We start from the raw sequence: 17,553 nt of genomic DNA on the forward strand, positions 1-17,553 counted from the left end.
TTATAAAAAAAAAAAAAAAATATATATATATATATATATATACTTTTTTTGGACTTTTTTTATTTGTAGCGTAACATTTTTTAAAACCTAGTGGTGATCAAATACCACCAAAAGAAAGCTCCAATTGTGGGGGGGACAAAAAAAATATATAAAAATTTGGTTTGGGTACAGTGTTTCATGACCGCGCATGATTGCCATTAAAAATGCAACAGCGCTGAAAGCTAAGAATTGGCCTGTGCGGGAGGGGGGAGTGCCCTGTATTTAAGTGGTTAAATGACGGCAGGTGTGTATCGACTCCTTTTTAACATTTGTATGCGATTGCTTAATTCTGAACACAGCTAAATCCCCAGTTATAAGAGGGTGTGCACACTTACGCAACCACATTATTTAATTATTTTTATTTTTACTCCCCGCTTAAAAGATTTCAGTTTGTTTTTCAACTACGTTGTACAGTCTACAGGTTACAGGTATAGGTTACATTAAAAGGTGGAAAAAGATCTGAAATTATTTATCTTTTTCTCTACATTACAGAAACCTGACATTTTAGAGAATATATATATATATATATATATATATATATATATATATATATATATATATATATATATATATATATATTTTTTTTTTAATACATTGTGTAACATTGTTTTGGTGGCGGTCCATATTTAGAATTCCTTGTTTTTGGCTTCATGGCCACGCTTAAAAAAAAAAAAAAAAAAAAACAAAACACCACATTTCCCTAAACAGTGGCAGCAAGAAAGTAGTTCTGCTTTTTTTATTTTCTACACTGAGAAAAAAGTCAAACCGTAATCATAGATGCACCAGTATACTGTACAGATATTGGCATGGAGATGATGCACCAAAATGAACCTGAAGGGGATGAACAACTTGTTTTATGTAAAAACAAACAAAAATGTAGACAATGCTGCACACACTTTTAGATTACATACAGTTTTGTAAGCTGTTACACCAAGTTCATAAATATTGATCCAGTGTTATGCCCATAAAAAGAGACATCAGAAACCCAAAACGTGAAGTATGAGATTACACACCAGAGGTAGTGATTGAGGGGGTAACGCCGAGACCAATAGTTTAATAATGGCAGGCAACTGATTATGACAAACACAACTCTTTTTTATAACCCCCATTTCACAAAAAATAAAAAGGTGGATGCAATAGGTGCACAAATTGTATGCCAGTAAAATGTAACCACCCCCAATAAAATCTCATCCATTAGTTCTTAAATACAGTAGAGGACAGGACTTGTATTTTTAGACCATGGGTTATATGCTAGCTCTACCTTCGGGTGCCAACAGGTCATTTAGAATAGCATGCTTTTCCAAAGAAAAAACAATGCCACAATAGGGAATAAATTTCACATACATGTATCAATCTTGATTATCTCTTAACACAAAATGGCTCTTCTTTTTAGAGGTACATAATTACTAAAGCTTCTGGCCTAAAAAGCCCAATGCATAGTTAAAAGAACATTTGCAATTTAAATTGATATTTTTGTCTACAGAGACACACAAAGGGTCCTCAGCTTCCCCATTTAGCTGTTTTTTTTTTCCTGTGGAGCCATCAGCACCTTTGTGTATGGTGCAGTACCAAAAGGTCACCGGCTTTCGACAGTGCACATTAATTCAAACTAGAGCATTATTAAAAGGATAGGACATCCATGTAATGACCAGGAGCATTCATAATACAATGGGAATTCCCTTTTAAATTGGAAAACATGTGTAAACAAAACCAGCTGCAGACATTTGAATATTTGTGATGCATGGGCCAGTGATAAATTGCAGAGACTTCCCTATAAACCCAGCAGAATGATGAAAAGAAGCAATTTCTGCATTTCACAAAATACGTATAAAAATCCAGTCCCTAACAAGTCCAAGTTGAACATGTTTACAAACCAGTTTTCAATCGCCATTGAAATACATTGTTATACACAGGTGGTTAATGTAACAGTTTGCAGCTTTGGTCTTTTAGATGGAGCCGTGTAAACGTCAACTCCTGCAGGGACAGAAAAATAAATAGTCCTGTGTATACCCTTCTCAAAATTGCACAGCACCTGGGGAAATATTAAACAAGGAAGGGTCAAACGCCTGCCCCCTGAATGGCGATCCCTCTGCATCCCATCCTTTCTTCAGCATATCATGGACTTTCTGGGAAGAAAAAAACAGTACAGTCACAAACGGGCACAGGTGGGCAAGGTGTTAACCATTCTAGTCATAAAACGTTGTTCTCTCCTTAAAGTGAGGAATTGCTACAATCAGAAAACTATTTATTTTACTTACAAGTCAATGAGGTCTTCACAAACACAAGCACACTGCAATTGCACATTGTTTTAAGAGTTACCAATATTGCCTACCAATCCCGAGTTAAAACTTTCCATATTTAGATTGAATTGGCTGCAGAGAGCTTGGCAAATTAACCAAGCAATATGCTTGTGTGCATTTCTGCAGGAAATGAGGAACTACAGGGAAAACACTAGTGGTGTTGTCAGGTATAGAAGATACAGCCTAGAATAAAAACTAGAGCCCATTATCTGGAAAGATGCATCAATAGTGTGTCTATATGCTGCCAACTTATAACAAAGAAACTTTACACAAGGCTTCTTCTTTTGGCTGCTGGCAGGGAACAGAGCAGCGTGGAAAGGCTGGGCATACACTACACGAAAATTGGATTTTTGGTTCACCTGTAAAATCCTTTTCTTGGAGTACATCACAGGACACAGGGTTTCTTCATAGCCATTACAATAGGGTTATACTGCCATCTTCAGATAAGTGGACAGTGGCAAAAAGAAGACAGGAAATCCGCTCACAGGCAGGCATATAGCTTCAGTTTTTTAGCAAACCATTAGACCCCCTTCGCACTGTGCCGCCCATAGCGTCGGCAGTAAAATGCAGCTATTTTAACCGTCGGATTTGCGGCGCATTTCGGCCACTAGCGGGGCGCTTTTAACCCCCGCTAGCGTCTGAGAAACTGTTAAAACCACCCACAATGTGCCGCTACCTATTGATTTCATGGAGAGAGAAAAGGAAGAATGGGAGGAAGGAGGGGGCCAGTGCCAGCGAGTTCACCGCTCCTATTGCGCTCCAAAGAAGCTGCTTGCAGGACTTTTTCTGACGCCCTGCCAACACACCGCTCCAGTGCGAAAGCCCTCGTGCTTTCACACTGGAATGAATAGAGCAGCAGTTTAAGGGCAGATTGCAGGCGCTATTTTTAACACTATAGCGCCTGCAAAACGCCCTCAGTGTGAAGGGGGTCTTAATCAATAAAAGAAGAAGATCCCCGTGTCCTGTGATACCCTTTTCTGAGAGTACATCACAGGACACAGGATCTCACACCTCTTTTAATTAATGGTTTACTAAAAAACTGAAGCTATATGCCTGCCTGTGAGAGGATTTCCTGTCTTTTTTTTGCCAGTGTCCACTCATCTGAAGATGGCAGTATAACCTTATTGTAATGGCTATGAAGATACCCTGTGTCCTATGATGTACTCCAAGAAAATCCCATTTTCTTTATCGTACACCCCAGGACATTGGGTATCTTAATATCGATTATTATAGGGATGTCCCAAAGTACTAAATATGAGAGGATGGCAACAAGCCAACTAAAACAGAACAGTTTGAAACCTTACCCAACAGCCTGCAAGACCTGATACCCAAAGATTGTGTATTCAGAAGCTCGAACATTCACTTGATACAACTTTGTAGAAAACATGAATGGAAGACCAGGTAGCAGCCTTATCCACTTGTGCTACCGAAGCCTGATGTTGGAAACACCAATACGCCTGGTAGAGGGAGCCATCACTGAAAATTCTGGCATTTTGCTCTTTGGACTGTAAGCTTGAGGGGGGGGAAAAAGCTGATAGATCTATTGAAAAACAAATAGGATTTGGAAGCTATGTAAAACCTTAGGCCTTCAAGAAACACAAGAAAAACAGACCAACAAATTCCTGCAGTCTCCTTCAGATAAATCTTGACTGCATGAACCACATCCAATGTATGAAGAGCCTTGTCCCCCAGCATATGAGGTTTATAACAGAAAGAAGTTAACACAATGTTCTACCCAAGATGGAATCAAAAGACCTATTTAGGTGAAAAAATAAAGAAAACTGCAAAAAACACTTTGTCACGATGGATCAACGGGAACGATTCCTTACAGGCAAGAGCAGCCAATTCTGGCGAAAGTAATGACAACCAGAAAAAAAACTTTCAAGTAAGCAGGACTATAGGAATGTCCAGGATGGGTTCAGGGGAACAATAAGTGTGACCCCTTGTACAAAAGGCACACACACCATGGAATGCAAAGGCCGAGATCTGAACCTTGATTGTACTCAAAGGACAGTCCCTGGTCAACCCCTAAATGGAGAAACACCAGGATGCAGCTCACAACATACAGGGGTGAAGTCCCGAGCCTCACACCAGCAAAATTACGATTTTCCAGTTCTGTGGTAAATGTTCCACAGAAAAAGGGAGCATACTCAATATGGAGCCTGGAAAATATACAGTATCTCACAAAAGTGAGTACACTCCTCACATTCTTGTAAATATTTTATTAGATCTTTTCACGTGACAACAATGAAGAAATCACACTTTGCTACAAATGTAAAGTAGTGAGTGTACAGCTTGTATAACAGTGTAAATTTTTTGTCCCCTCAAAATAACTCACACAACCAATAATGTTTAAACTGCTGGCAACAAAAGGGAGTACGTCCCTAAGTGAAAATGCGACTGACTTGTTAGTGTGACAAGGTCTCGGGTGTGAATGGGGAGCAGGTGTGTTAAATTTGGTGTTATCACTCTCACTCTCTTATACTGGTCCCTGGAAGTTCAACATGGCACCTAATTGCAACAAACTCTATGAGGGTCTGAAATAATGAATTGTTGCTCTACATGAAGATGGCCTAGGCTATGAGAAGATTGCAAAGACCCTGAAACTGAGCTGCAGCACGGTGGCCAAGACCATACGGCGGTTTAACAAGACAGGTTCCGCTCAGAACAGGCCTCGTCATAGTCGACCTAAGAGGTTGAGTGCACGTGCTCCGCACCATGTCCTGTGGTCTGATAAGACCAGGATAAACTTATTTGGGCCATTCATTTGCTGATTTGGATGTATGCTGCGGGTCGTTGTCATGCTGAAAGATGAAGTTCCGCCTTATGTTCAGCTTTCTAGCAGAAGCCTGAAAGTTTTGTGCCAATATTGACTGGTATTTGGAACGGTTCATAATTCCCTCTACCTTGACTAAGGCCCCTGTTCCAGCTGAAGAAAAACAGCCCCAAAGCATGATGCTGCCACCCCCCATGCTTCACAGTGGGTATGGTGTTCTTTTGGTGATGTGCAGTGTTTTTGCTTTAAACATATCTTTTGGAATTATGGCCAATAAGTTCAACCTTGGTTTCATCAGACCAGAACACATTTTTCCACATGCTTTTGGGAGACTTCAGGTGTGTTTTTCCAAACTTTAGCCGGACTTGGATGTTTTTCTTTGCAAGAAAAGGCTTCCACCTTGCCACTCTACCCCCATAGCCCAGACATATGAAGAATACAGGAGACGGTTGTCACATGTACCACACAGCCAGTACTTGCCACATATTCATGCAGCTCCTTTAATGTTGCTGTAGGCCTCTTGGCAGCCTCCCTGACCAGTTTTCTTCTGGTCTTTTCATCAATTTTGGAGGGGCATCCAGTTCTTGGTAATGTCACTGTTGTACCATATTTTCTCCACTTGATAAAGGACTGTCTTCACGGTGTTCCATAATATATCTAATGCCTTGAAAATTCTTCTGTACCCTTCTCCTGACTGACACCTTTTACCAATGAGATCCCTCTGATGCTTCGGTGGAAGCACTCTGCGGACCATGGCTTTTGCTGTAGGAAGTGACTAAAGCAGGCCATACACGGTCGAATTTGGAACAAATTTTCTTTTCAAAATCAGAAAGTTTTTATTTTTTTTTGTGATTCGATGAAGCCACCATTGATTTTCGAAATTCGGCCAACCAAACCTTCACGTTGCCGGGAATATTCGGTTCTCTTCGGGAATATTCCTTTTCTCTCCGGGAATATTCTTTTCTTGCACATGGGCATTTTTTTTCTATTACATTTCTCGCACGATTCTCCCATCATTGATCAGAAAATTGTTAGTTTTTCAAAAAATTTCCAACATGTCGGATTTCTCAAATGTGTTTGCCGCACGAAATCGGCTGTTGCTGCAGCCCACCAACGGTGCAAAATTCGTACAAAAATGCTTTGATACGATTTTCGAAAGAAAAATGGCCGCCTTAAGAAAATATCAGGAAAGATCTACTAGAACAGCTGAACTGTATTTGGGGATTAGTCAGACACATATTTATTTATTTATTTATTTATTTATTTATTTATAAAAATGCTTATTGGGAGCGCAGTCATTACCCAAAAGGCCTCGATGCGCTCATAGAACCGACATATACAAATACAAACAAACAGTCTCTTATTACTGTACGATGATTATATAAAAACACATACTAACCATTTAAAAACTGAAGTACTAATATCTTACCCTAATTAGGACCATACACTTGAGAAAATAAAAAAGTTTTTAAAAACTTCCTAAATTTTAATAAATCCGTCTCACATCTTATGTATAGAGGTAGAGAATTCCAGAATATAGATCCCTGCACATCCAGTGTCCTCCCTCCACATGTAGTCTTTCTAAACCTGGGGACAGTTAAATTGACCTGATTAGCAGATCTCAACGCTCTGTTGGGAACATAACAGGTAAATTTTTCTTGTAGATACCCTGGGCCTATCTTGTGGATAGCTTTGTGGACGATACAACCCACTTTGAACAAAACCCGATCAGCAACCGGTAACCAATGCAGGGCTTTCAGAGACGGTGTAATATGCTCCCGACGACCCACACCAGTTAGTAACCTAGCTGCAGCGTTTTGGAACAGCTGAAGCTTATGCAGAAGGATTTTTGGACACCCCATGTATAGCGCATTACAGTAGTCAAGCCGGCTACCAATAAAAGCATTAATCACGTGCACTTTGTCCACCTCGTCAATAAAATGCAGTGTAGAACGCAGAAGTTTCAGTTGGTAATAGCATAAGCTCACCACCTGATTCACCTGCGATTTTAATGACAATTTGGAATCCAGAATGATTCCCAAGTCCCGAACCTGGGTAGCCGGGGTAGGGGATGGCATAAACGAAGCCGGCCAGGAAGGAAAATCATTCAGACTGGCCTTACTCTGATTGCCAATAACAATACACTCCGTTTTAGAGCCATTAAGTTTTAAATAGTTGGCTCCCATCCAGGACTGTATCTCCTCCAGGCAGGATGCCAGATCCACCTGTACTTCCTCCTTTTTAGGCAGCTTGAAATAAATCTGCGTGTCATCTGCATAATAATGAAATCTAAGATTATGCCGCCGAATAATATACAACAGCGGCCTCATATAGATATTAAATAATATCGGCGATAACGCCGACCCCTGAGGAACCCCGCAAGACAAGGAGCTATTAGATGAATAATACGTCCCTAGTCTTACCCTCTGAGTCCTATTCTGTAGGAATGAGGCCATCCATGTCAGTGCCATGTCCTCAAACCCGGCCACAGACACCAGCCTTTCCAAAAGTCTGGCATGATCTATAGTGTCAAATGCAGCCGACAAATCCAGCAGTATTAACGCTGAAGCCTCATCGCTGTCCATGGCCCATAGGCAGTCATCTTTCACTTTAATCAGGGCCGTCTCTGTGCCTCTACCAGGACGGAATCCAGACTGATACTCATCGAAAATATCATTAGACTCCAGGTGTGGCTGAAGTTGCCACACAGCTGCTCTCTCCATAATTTTAGCTAAAAAAGGCAAGGTCGAAATTGGCCGATTATTGCTTAACTCAGACCGCAACACGTTGGCCTTCTTCAATAAGGGGATTATAACCGCCTGCTTCAAAATACTCGGCACCGTTCCGATAGCAAACGACATATTAACAATGTCTGCTATAAACAGTGCCAAGCTAACAGCAGAGTCTTTCACCAGCTGCTGGCCATATGATGGCAGGTGTGTACTGACTCCTATTTAACATGTGTGAATGTGATTGCCTACATCCCCAGTTATAAAAGAGGGTGTACACAATTATGCAACCACCTTTTTTTTTATCTTAAAAGGTGGAAAAAGTTCTGAAATTATTTATCTTCGTCTAATTTTTTTACATCACAGAAACCCGACATGTTAACCGGGCTCTGTAGACTTTTTATATCCACTGTACATACAATGTTTTTTGGTATTGTATATGCAGTCAGTAAATACTTTATTTGGTCATTGAATTAAATATACAATGTAATTTTTATTATTCATCCATAGTGATATTCTGTACAGGGCTACATCATGACTGCAAGAAACCAATGTTGGGTTTTAAAAAATATCCGTTTTTAATTTTGATATAAAAATAAAATATTTGTATGATAGAGATTATATATATATATATATATATATATATATATATATATATATATATATATATATATATATATATATATATATAAAAAAACATTGTATATTTTTTTAGTACCTTAAATATCCCTTTCTATGCCCTCTCGAAAAATTGGAAGCTTTAGATAAGTTCTCTAGGCTTTTGTCTGAAGAATCTTTAAATACTAGGTCATTGGCCACTGGAACCATGAGGGTTTTCTTTAGATAGGAAAGTATGGTAGTCAAGCTCCATTTATTTATGAACTCACTTTTCATGGGGTACTGTTCAATAAAACCAAAACCAGAAAAGATTAAGGGTGCTGTGGCAGGCCCTATGATCCAAATCCTGTAACTTTTGAGTGGAGGAGGACTCAGAAAGCAGTAGCTTTTAATTGGTCAGGAACACTTTCAGAAGAAAGCCCACAAAGGTCTTTTAGGTCCGAGATAAAACCCGACCCCTGGCATTTCTCAGGAGTAGATTCCTCAGATTAGGAGTCACCTGCATCTCCCTCCACCTTTTCCTTAGCATGTTCTCCCCTCTATCAATAACGTAGGTAGAAGGAGAGGGGGGACATTTCCAATTGAAAATGAGATGGTTCAATTTAGAAAGGGTTCCAGAATAAGGAGGGAAATGGCCTGCTGACACCCGCTTTTGAACCCCTGTTGAACCAGCGGTCCAATGCATCCGAGAAGTCACCGTGCAACTAGCACCAGTGTGCTGGTACCCTAAAAAAGGGTTGCGACATTCCGGCCATAAACTGAGTCAGGCCTCCGCCCATCCCACTTGGCGCCTAAAGCCTCCCAGACCACCCCTAAACACTGCTACTGCTATGTAGTGCTCGATCGGCCAGGAGACATCCACACAAAACCACAATAAAATAAAGAGGCACAGTGCCTAAGTTTTCCCACCCACAGTTAGGGTCCCCAGGAAACAGGTGAGACTGAGGAAAGGGAAGCTACTGCCTGGGCATTCTAGGCCACAAGCCCGCATTCCACACAGTCTGCCCTGACCGGACCTGCATTCCACACACTTCACCTGGGCTGGGTGTCGGGATTAAGTATGAGGGGCAGGTGGGCAGTCCTAACCAGGGTGAGCACAGGGGGAGCATCACCTTTCTGTTTGGGGTGGGAGGGTGAGTGGTCGCAGGTGCCGACTCACAGTGCAGGCAGTGTGCTGCTAAAGTATTGCTTGTACCAAGACCAGTACACAGATCACTGCCACTACAGTACACAAGTTGCATAGCTGAAGTGCGCTTCTGCCCCTGGCACACGTCTAGAAGGTACACATTTTCTTCCCTGTCAGGCAGAGAGATCTCCATCCAACAGATGTTTTCTAGTCTCAGCTTAGTGTGACAACATTTAGAGGCTGGGAGGCGGGATGGAAGAGAGCGGACTGTGTACAAGTAAGGGCTGATAGATCCTCCTCCATTTCGGTGCAGGGACACACTGCATATCTTCAGCTGCCATTGTACTTTTGCTGGGTGTTCAGTGCGTCCCTATACCTTTAAGGAAGGAGGGGTGAGCTCCCTCCAGGCATACCTACCCTTAATCTATTCATTATTATATATGTGCTCCATCTTGGGAGACTCTCAGAATTATAGAATTAGGACTGTAGTACACTGGGGTGCCACAACATGGCTGCTGCAGCTTACACAAGTATTTGCAAGATTTGTGCAAACTAAACCCCTTGTTTTTAATGTGAACTGTTAGACAGGGTCAATTTGGTTTGTTGCAGGTTGGCAAGTGAGCTGGAAATTTGTGTTTGTTTTTGGCATGCTCTCTGTCCAGGACACATTAAGCGTTTGCGATTTTGCCTGGTTTACATGGAGGCCAGATAAGGAGGCAAACATGTGAGGAGATATGACATACAAAAAGATGTGTTCTCCAAAAAAGGCAATTTTATGGGATATGCCTGCCAGGTCCAGCCCAGTTATACGAGACCAGAATCTAAAAATAGAATGAGCATCTGAGAGCAGGATCTAAAAATAGATCCACGATCTAAAAATAGAATGAGCATTTGAGACCAGGAACTAAAAATAGAACAAAAAAAATGACAATGATCTACAAATGGATCAGTTGAGACTAGGACTACAAATAACGATTATTTTCATTAACAATTCGTTAAGACAATTATGGTTTTGATTATTTAGAAAAAAAAAAAAAAAAAAGAAGAAGAAAGTGTGGCGTGCAATTTAGTTAATATGTAAAGTTTAAAAATAACTAAATTATTCTTGAATATCTCTACAGTATATGCAGTGGTAAATATAAATAACCAGCCAGCCATATGGGAAAAAAAAAATGCCTGATACACTGTTTTGCAGATTTTCAGACAGGACTGTAAAATATATATTATAATAAAAATATACCCGGAGTTGAGTATACAGGGTATTTTAACAGAGAGTCAGACTAAGTTACATGAAGGTTGGAGGGGGCGCTATAAATCTTTTCATTTTAAGCCCCGATTCTCACCTATGCTTTTTTGTGCGATTTCAGTTTTGCAGAAACACACTAGAGTCCATTTAACATGGTTTAACTATGGATGTAGTTCACACCTGTGCATTTTATGGAAAGTGCCAGGGACTTTTTTCTGTTTTTTGCTTCCAGAGACTTTAATGGATCAAAAATGTGTATTGAAAATGCAAAATGCACCTGGAATATGCAAACAGCAACCTGCATAGGTATGAACCAGGCCTAAAGCAGATGCATTTTTTATTATAATACTGGTAAACTTTTACTTTGAGCCTGGGTGTGCACTTGCGTGTTGCGGGACACCGCATGCTTTTTACTCAGATAATCGCACTGCATTCCTGTGCACATTTTCTGTGGCTCAAATCTCAACGTATCAAAATGCAGGAACCCTTTTCCCCCCCAAAACTGAATCACATCGCATTAGCGTTTGCACCCATGCAATGCGATTCTGGCAATCACAGTGCATTTTGCGAGCCGTTCCGGGGTGTCATTAATCTAACATTGCATGGACACAGGATTTGCTGCATTTCCTGCATCGCATTAGTTTGAACCAGGGCTAAATTTAATTGTAATGCCCTAATTTACCTCCAGTCCATTAGCATCATTCAGATATCTTCTTATAGCACACTGCGATCTGTGAACCGATCTGGGGGTTTCATAAACAATGTAATGACACTCGCAGCGGTTCGCAGAAGGCAGTGTGAACTGCCTGCGGGAGAGGAGCGATGCTGGAACCAGCGATGTAATCGTGCTAATTTCCACATCCCATCAGTGAGAACCTAGGCTTAGTGGTGAAAGCCTTTTTTCAACAACTTACCATTTCATGACTCTGTGGTTTCCCCTGCAGTTTTCGATGGTAATCAAAAGTAAGTCGGTCCAATACGGCATGCTCCTCCTCATCCACTGTTGCCATACCACGCTCTTTGTTGATTTTGTCTATATCTATTTTTTCTTCCCCTTCCAAGACTGCATTCCACCAATACTCGCCACACTTGCTCAAGCTGATCTATGGGAGAAAAGAAAAAAAAGTCACAGTTCTGTGGTGATTTTTTTTATGCCAGCTAAAAAGTGGTGGTAAAACATTATAAACACTCCCATCTTGGAAGCCAAAAACCAACTCCACCCCAAACCTTCAAAAGTGACCCCCCTCTGATAACAGGACTTAGTGGAAAAATGTGTAATTTATATATATATATATATATATATATATATATATATATATATACACACATACACATACACACACACATACATACACACACACACACACAACTTCACACAGCCTTGCAAAAGTATTCACCCCCCTTGGCATTTTTCGTGTTTTGTTGCCTCACAACCTGGAAGTAACATGGATTGTTTGAGGATTTGCATCATTTAATTTACAGAACATGCCTACAACTTTGAAGATTTTTATTTATTTTATTTTTTATTGTGAAGCAAACAAAATAGGACAAAATAACAGAAAAAGTCAATGTGCATAACTATTCACCCCCCTAAAGTCAATACCTTGTAGAGCCACCTTGTGTGGCAATCACAGCTCCAAGTCGCTTTGGATAAGTCTCTATAAGCTTGCCACATCTTACCACTGGGATTGTTGCCCATTCCTCCTTGCAAAACTGCTCTAGTTCCTTCAAGTTGGATGGTTTGCACTTTTGAACAGCAATCTTTAAGTCTGACCACATATTTTCTATTGGATTGAGGTCTGGGCTTTGACTAGGCCATTCCACCACATTTATATGTTTCCCCTTAAACCACTCAAGTGTTGCTTTAGCGGTGTGTTTGGGGTCATTGTCCTGCTGGAAGGAGAACCTCCGTCCTAGCCTCAAATCACACACAAAGTGGTACAGGTTTTACTCAAGAACATCCCTGTATTTAGCACCATCCATCTTTCCCTCAACTCTGACCAGTTTCCCAGTCCCAACTGCTGAAAAACCTCCCCACAGCATGATACTGCCACCACCATGTTTCACTGTGGGGATGGTGTTCTTTGGGTGATGTGCGCCAGACATAGCGTTTTCTTTGATGGCCAAAAAGTTCAATTTTAGTCTCATCAGACCAGAGCACCTTCCTCCATATATTTTGGGAGTCTCCGACATGCCTTTTCACAAACTCAAAACGTGCCATTTTGTTTTTTTGCTGAAAGTAATTTCTTTCTTCTGGCCACTCTGCCATTAAGCCCAACTCTATTGAGCGTACGGCTTATTGTCGTCCTATGTACAGATATTCCAGTCTCTGCTGTGGAACTCTGCAGCTCCTCCAGGGTTACCTTATGTCCCTGTGCTGCCTCTCTGATTAATGCCCTCATGAGTTTTGGTGTGCCTCTGTCTCTTGGCAGGTTTGCTGTTATTTCATGTTCTTTCCATTTGGTTATGATAGATTTGATGGTGCTCCTAGGGATCATCAAAGATTTGGATATTTTTTTTTTTTATAACCCCAACTCTGACTTGTACTTCTCAACAACATTGTCCCTTAATTGTTTGGAGAGTTCCTTGGTCTTCATGGCAGTGTTTGGTTAGTGGTGCCTTGCTTAGGTGTTGCAGCCTCTGGGGCCTTTCAGAAAGGTGTATATGCAATGACAGATAATGTGACACTTAGATTGCACACAGGTGAAAATCATTTCACCAATTATGTGACTTCTGAAGGTAATTGGTTGCACCAGAGCTTTTTATGGGTTTTATAACAATTTCTGAAAAATAGTTTTATTTATCTATTTTTCTAATTTTACTTCACCAACTTATTGTGTTCCGATCCATCACATATACAATTTAGATATTAAAAAAAAACATTGAACTAAAGGCTGTAATGTAACAAAATAGGTAAAAAGTCAAGGGGGTGAATACTTTTGCAAGGCACTGTAAACAATCTGTATCCCCCCTCACCCCACTTTTACGAGCTCTCATTTGATCCAGCAATTTGTGTGCAGCTCTTCTCTCCCATCACTTCCTAGTCTCTAATGCCGCATACACGATCATTTTTCAGCATGAAAAAAACGTTGTTTTTCAAAAACGTCAGTTAAAATGATCGTGTGTGGGCTTCACATCATTTTTCAGGTTCTGAAAAACGACAAAAACAAAAAAAAAAAACAAAAAAAAAAAAAAACATGCTGCATTCTTTAACATCGTTTTAAACTATGTCGTTATTGGGGTTGTAAAAAATGATCGTGTGTGGGCTAAAATGACGGGGAAAAAAAACGTGCATGCTCAGAAGCAAGTTATGAGACGGGAGCGCTCGTTCTGGTAAAACTACCGTTCAAAATGGAGTAAGCACATTCATCACACTGTAACAGACAAAAAAGCGCAAATTGTCTTTTATTAACACGGAATCAGCTAAAGCAGCCCAAAGGCGAATGGAACTTCCCCTTTAAAGTGCCATCGTACGTGCTGTACGTCACCGCGCTTTGCTAGATAATTTTTTTTAAAACTATGGCGTGTAGGCAACATCGTTTTAATGATGAGGTTGGGAAAACGTAGTTTTTTAGACATGCTGAAAAACAACATTTTCTTTCATGCTGAAAAATGATCATGTTGTAAAGTCCTTTAAACCAGCAGTCCCTGACTTCCCTGGACCAGCCTCAACAACCCAACTCGATGACAACCCATTTCACAGACTGGAAGTGGTGGTGGTGTGTCAGTTTGGTGCTGTCGGTTACCTCCATGGTGGGGCTCAGCCCGTTACCTGGAGAGAGGTGGGGGGCATGTGTTGGCACAGCCTGTCCCCTCCGGGCCAGCCCGGCTCTCCTCCCTTCTTTTTCCTCTTCCCCCTTTCTCTCCATAGGTAAGGTCACCACAGAGAGGGAAGAGAGTAGTGGTGCTAGGAGAAGAGGAGCGGGCTACCTTTGATGATGGGAGGGTGGCACAGGGTGAGCAACCCTGTGTTTGGAGGTCGTTGCTCCAATCCGAAGACTACAATCCTTATGAAATATACAGTTATGGTTTGGAGGTAGAGTGTGAATATTGGGGAGACAAAATCTTTATCCCATACACGCTTCTGAGGGGAAACCAAACCCTTCCCCACCTCTGCTATATACCAGATCCTAATGTTTGGGCTAGGTTTGGGATAAAAATCGTACAACATATAATGCCCGAGGAACATCTTACCTTTGATAGACTGAGAGCTCTATTTTACCTTCCTACCTGGATGTTCTTTAGGTTGCTCCAATTAAAACATGGAGTCCAAGCCCAATTCCCTACTCCTATTTCGTCCAATATTCGGCTCATGCGTAAAGATATTCCTAAGGTTTATCAATTATTTCGCTCCTGACAACAGGATATCTTGACTTTAAGTGATGCTGACTGGGACCAGGGAGTGCAACCGGCCCTTATGATCTCAGCCAGAGACAGGCTCATCCAATTAAAATCTCTACACCGAGTTTGTCAAACAGTGAATAGTACAGTCATACGTATTGGCCCCTGTATACAAAACAGTGTTGGCATGATGTAGCTATGGATAATAAACGCAATTAGCGGGTTAACAATTACTGCGGACCCCTTGATTCTCTTCTGGATATCTGTGATAATATTGCTATGATTTCTCATAAGTGGTTGTTTCTTTTCTATGATGCCTTCTAAGCCAGGAAACCAATAATTTGTGGAGGTCCACTCTGAATGCTGCTTTATACTTCTATAAACTAAACTAATGTACATGGGACATAACTGCCCTAAGAAATTCAATACAATTTGGGTGGCCTGAGTGCAAGCCAGAGGTTTAACAATATGATGTGGTGTAACCTTTATTTATCATCATTTGGTAGCTTCAATTCTACCCAGGGCTATGCTTTACAACTGGTATCCAGTACAAGAATCTGGTCTATTTTCCACTCCCTTTTTTGCTCCCAACTCCAACCCCTCTTCTCCCCTTCCCCTAGCCACCTCCTCTCCTCTCACTGATCTTGAAGGATATTTTTAATTGTTGGATACTATGCAATGATACCCAAGTGACTTAAAAATCTTATGTTCCAGCACCTGGAATGTATTCTTTTGCGGACTGTGTGTGTGTGTGTGTGTGTGTGTGTGTGTGTGTGTGTGTGTGTGTGTGTGTGTGTGTGTGTGTGTGTGTGTGTGTGCACATATATCTTTTGTATGCAATGTTTTTCTTGTTTTTCCTTTCTTGTATATGCTGCATGTGATCTTTGCATTGCTTTTATAAAATGTAATAAAGAACATCTGTTAAAAAATAAATTAAAAAAAAAGTCCTTTAGACCCCATAGCGCTTTCGTTTCACCCACTAAATAAAAGTGTTGGCCAGATTTTCTGATGATTGCAAATGGGCTACATATGGGCCCTCATCTATCCTATTACCGAAATACATTTGCCAGGCTCCAGGCTCCATAAAGATGTCTCTGCATTTATTTTGTGAGTCAGGTTTCCATCCATCAAAACACGTTCCCCTTGGCTGTCCCTCACTGCCACACGGATAGATGTATTGCGCAGGTCCACCGACACCTGAAAATATTGGAGGGAAGCAAATGTTTAAGGCACAACTGCATGGCATGCACTGCTGTACCTTTATAAATAATTTATGCTACAGATTACACAGAGACTATATCTGCATCAGAAACCTGTTTAGAGTTCAAATGAGACTTTGCAAGTCCAAAATCTGTACAGAGATCAATATGGGGAAATTCATAACATTGGTCAAAAATCAGAGGTAATGTATCAGTCCATGCAAAAACAATCATTTGTTAAAAGTAACCCTTTTACTTGCCAATATTTACAAAACCATATAGATTGTTGCAATAAATTAAATTATAATATATATATATATATATATATATATATATATATATATATATATATATATATATATATATATATATATATATTTAAAAAACAAAAAAACACAATACACTGATGCATCAGGAAAGAAACTGCTCCATTCTGTACCTCAAGACTCATTTAATTCTACCTGGGAGCTGCCATCTTGCTGCTTAGAGGCAGTAAAAAGAAGGAAAAGGGGATAAAAAGTGGTCAATCACAGTGCACGTCAACCCTGTTCTGGTGACAACTGTGCAAAGAGATATCCCCTCTAATAAATCTATTCTTACTTCCTGCTGTGTCCCTGCGACAGGAAATGAAAAGAGGTCTCCTTGACATGACACAAAAAAGAAAAAACCCTTTTGGCTTTATATACACTTAAGTTTACACATGTATGCAGTCAGCATGCTTTTTTTCAGATAGATCATGTTTCCCCAAAACACAAAGTTGTCACGAGGTGTGTAGAGCTTCTAATAACATTTTTAGATTTTGACAAAGTTACTAAACTTGCAAAGATATCAGACATTAATTCTGTATAATGTGCAACTCCAATGTACGCTATGTGTAACTGTAGTGTACAATCAAATACATTTATCCATTTGGACAGTTGCTGTTACAAAAGGTATTATAATTATACCGCTATAACAAAATAAAGAAAAAAAACTCACATCGCCATCCTAAAACTGTGCACCTGAGTAAATAATTTCCTCACATACAGTGCATCCAGAAAGTATTCACAGCGCTTCACTTTCCACATTTTATGTTACAGCCTTATTCCAAATTTGGATTAAATTCATTAATTTTCCTCAAAATTCTACAAACAATACCTCATAATGACAGCGTGAAAGCAGATTGTTTGAAATCTTTTC

At 40.4% G+C, this 17,553-nt stretch overlaps 1 protein-coding gene across 2 annotated transcripts in view; it reads right to left on the reverse strand.

Annotated features, from left to right (window-relative positions):
• Positions 1-734: 734 nt before the first annotated feature.
• Positions 735-17,553, reverse strand: part of NUDCD3 (NudC domain containing 3) — a 36,198-nt gene continuing 19,379 nt past the window's right edge. For both annotated transcript variants that reach the window (XM_040346021.1, XM_040346022.1), the window contains exons 5-7: positions 16,229-16,372; positions 11,749-11,937; positions 735-2,165 (exon numbers count right to left, since the gene is read on the reverse strand). In XM_040346021.1, coding sequence (XP_040201955.1) covers positions 2,055-2,165; positions 11,749-11,937; positions 16,229-16,372 — 444 coding nt within the window. In that variant the 3' untranslated portion in view covers positions 735-2,054. The remainder of the gene's footprint in view (positions 2,166-11,748; positions 11,938-16,228; positions 16,373-17,553) is intronic.

This window comes from Rana temporaria, chromosome 3 (assembly GCF_905171775.1).
Source record: "Rana temporaria chromosome 3, aRanTem1.1, whole genome shotgun sequence".
NCBI lineage: Eukaryota > Metazoa > Chordata > Amphibia > Anura > Ranidae > Rana > Rana temporaria.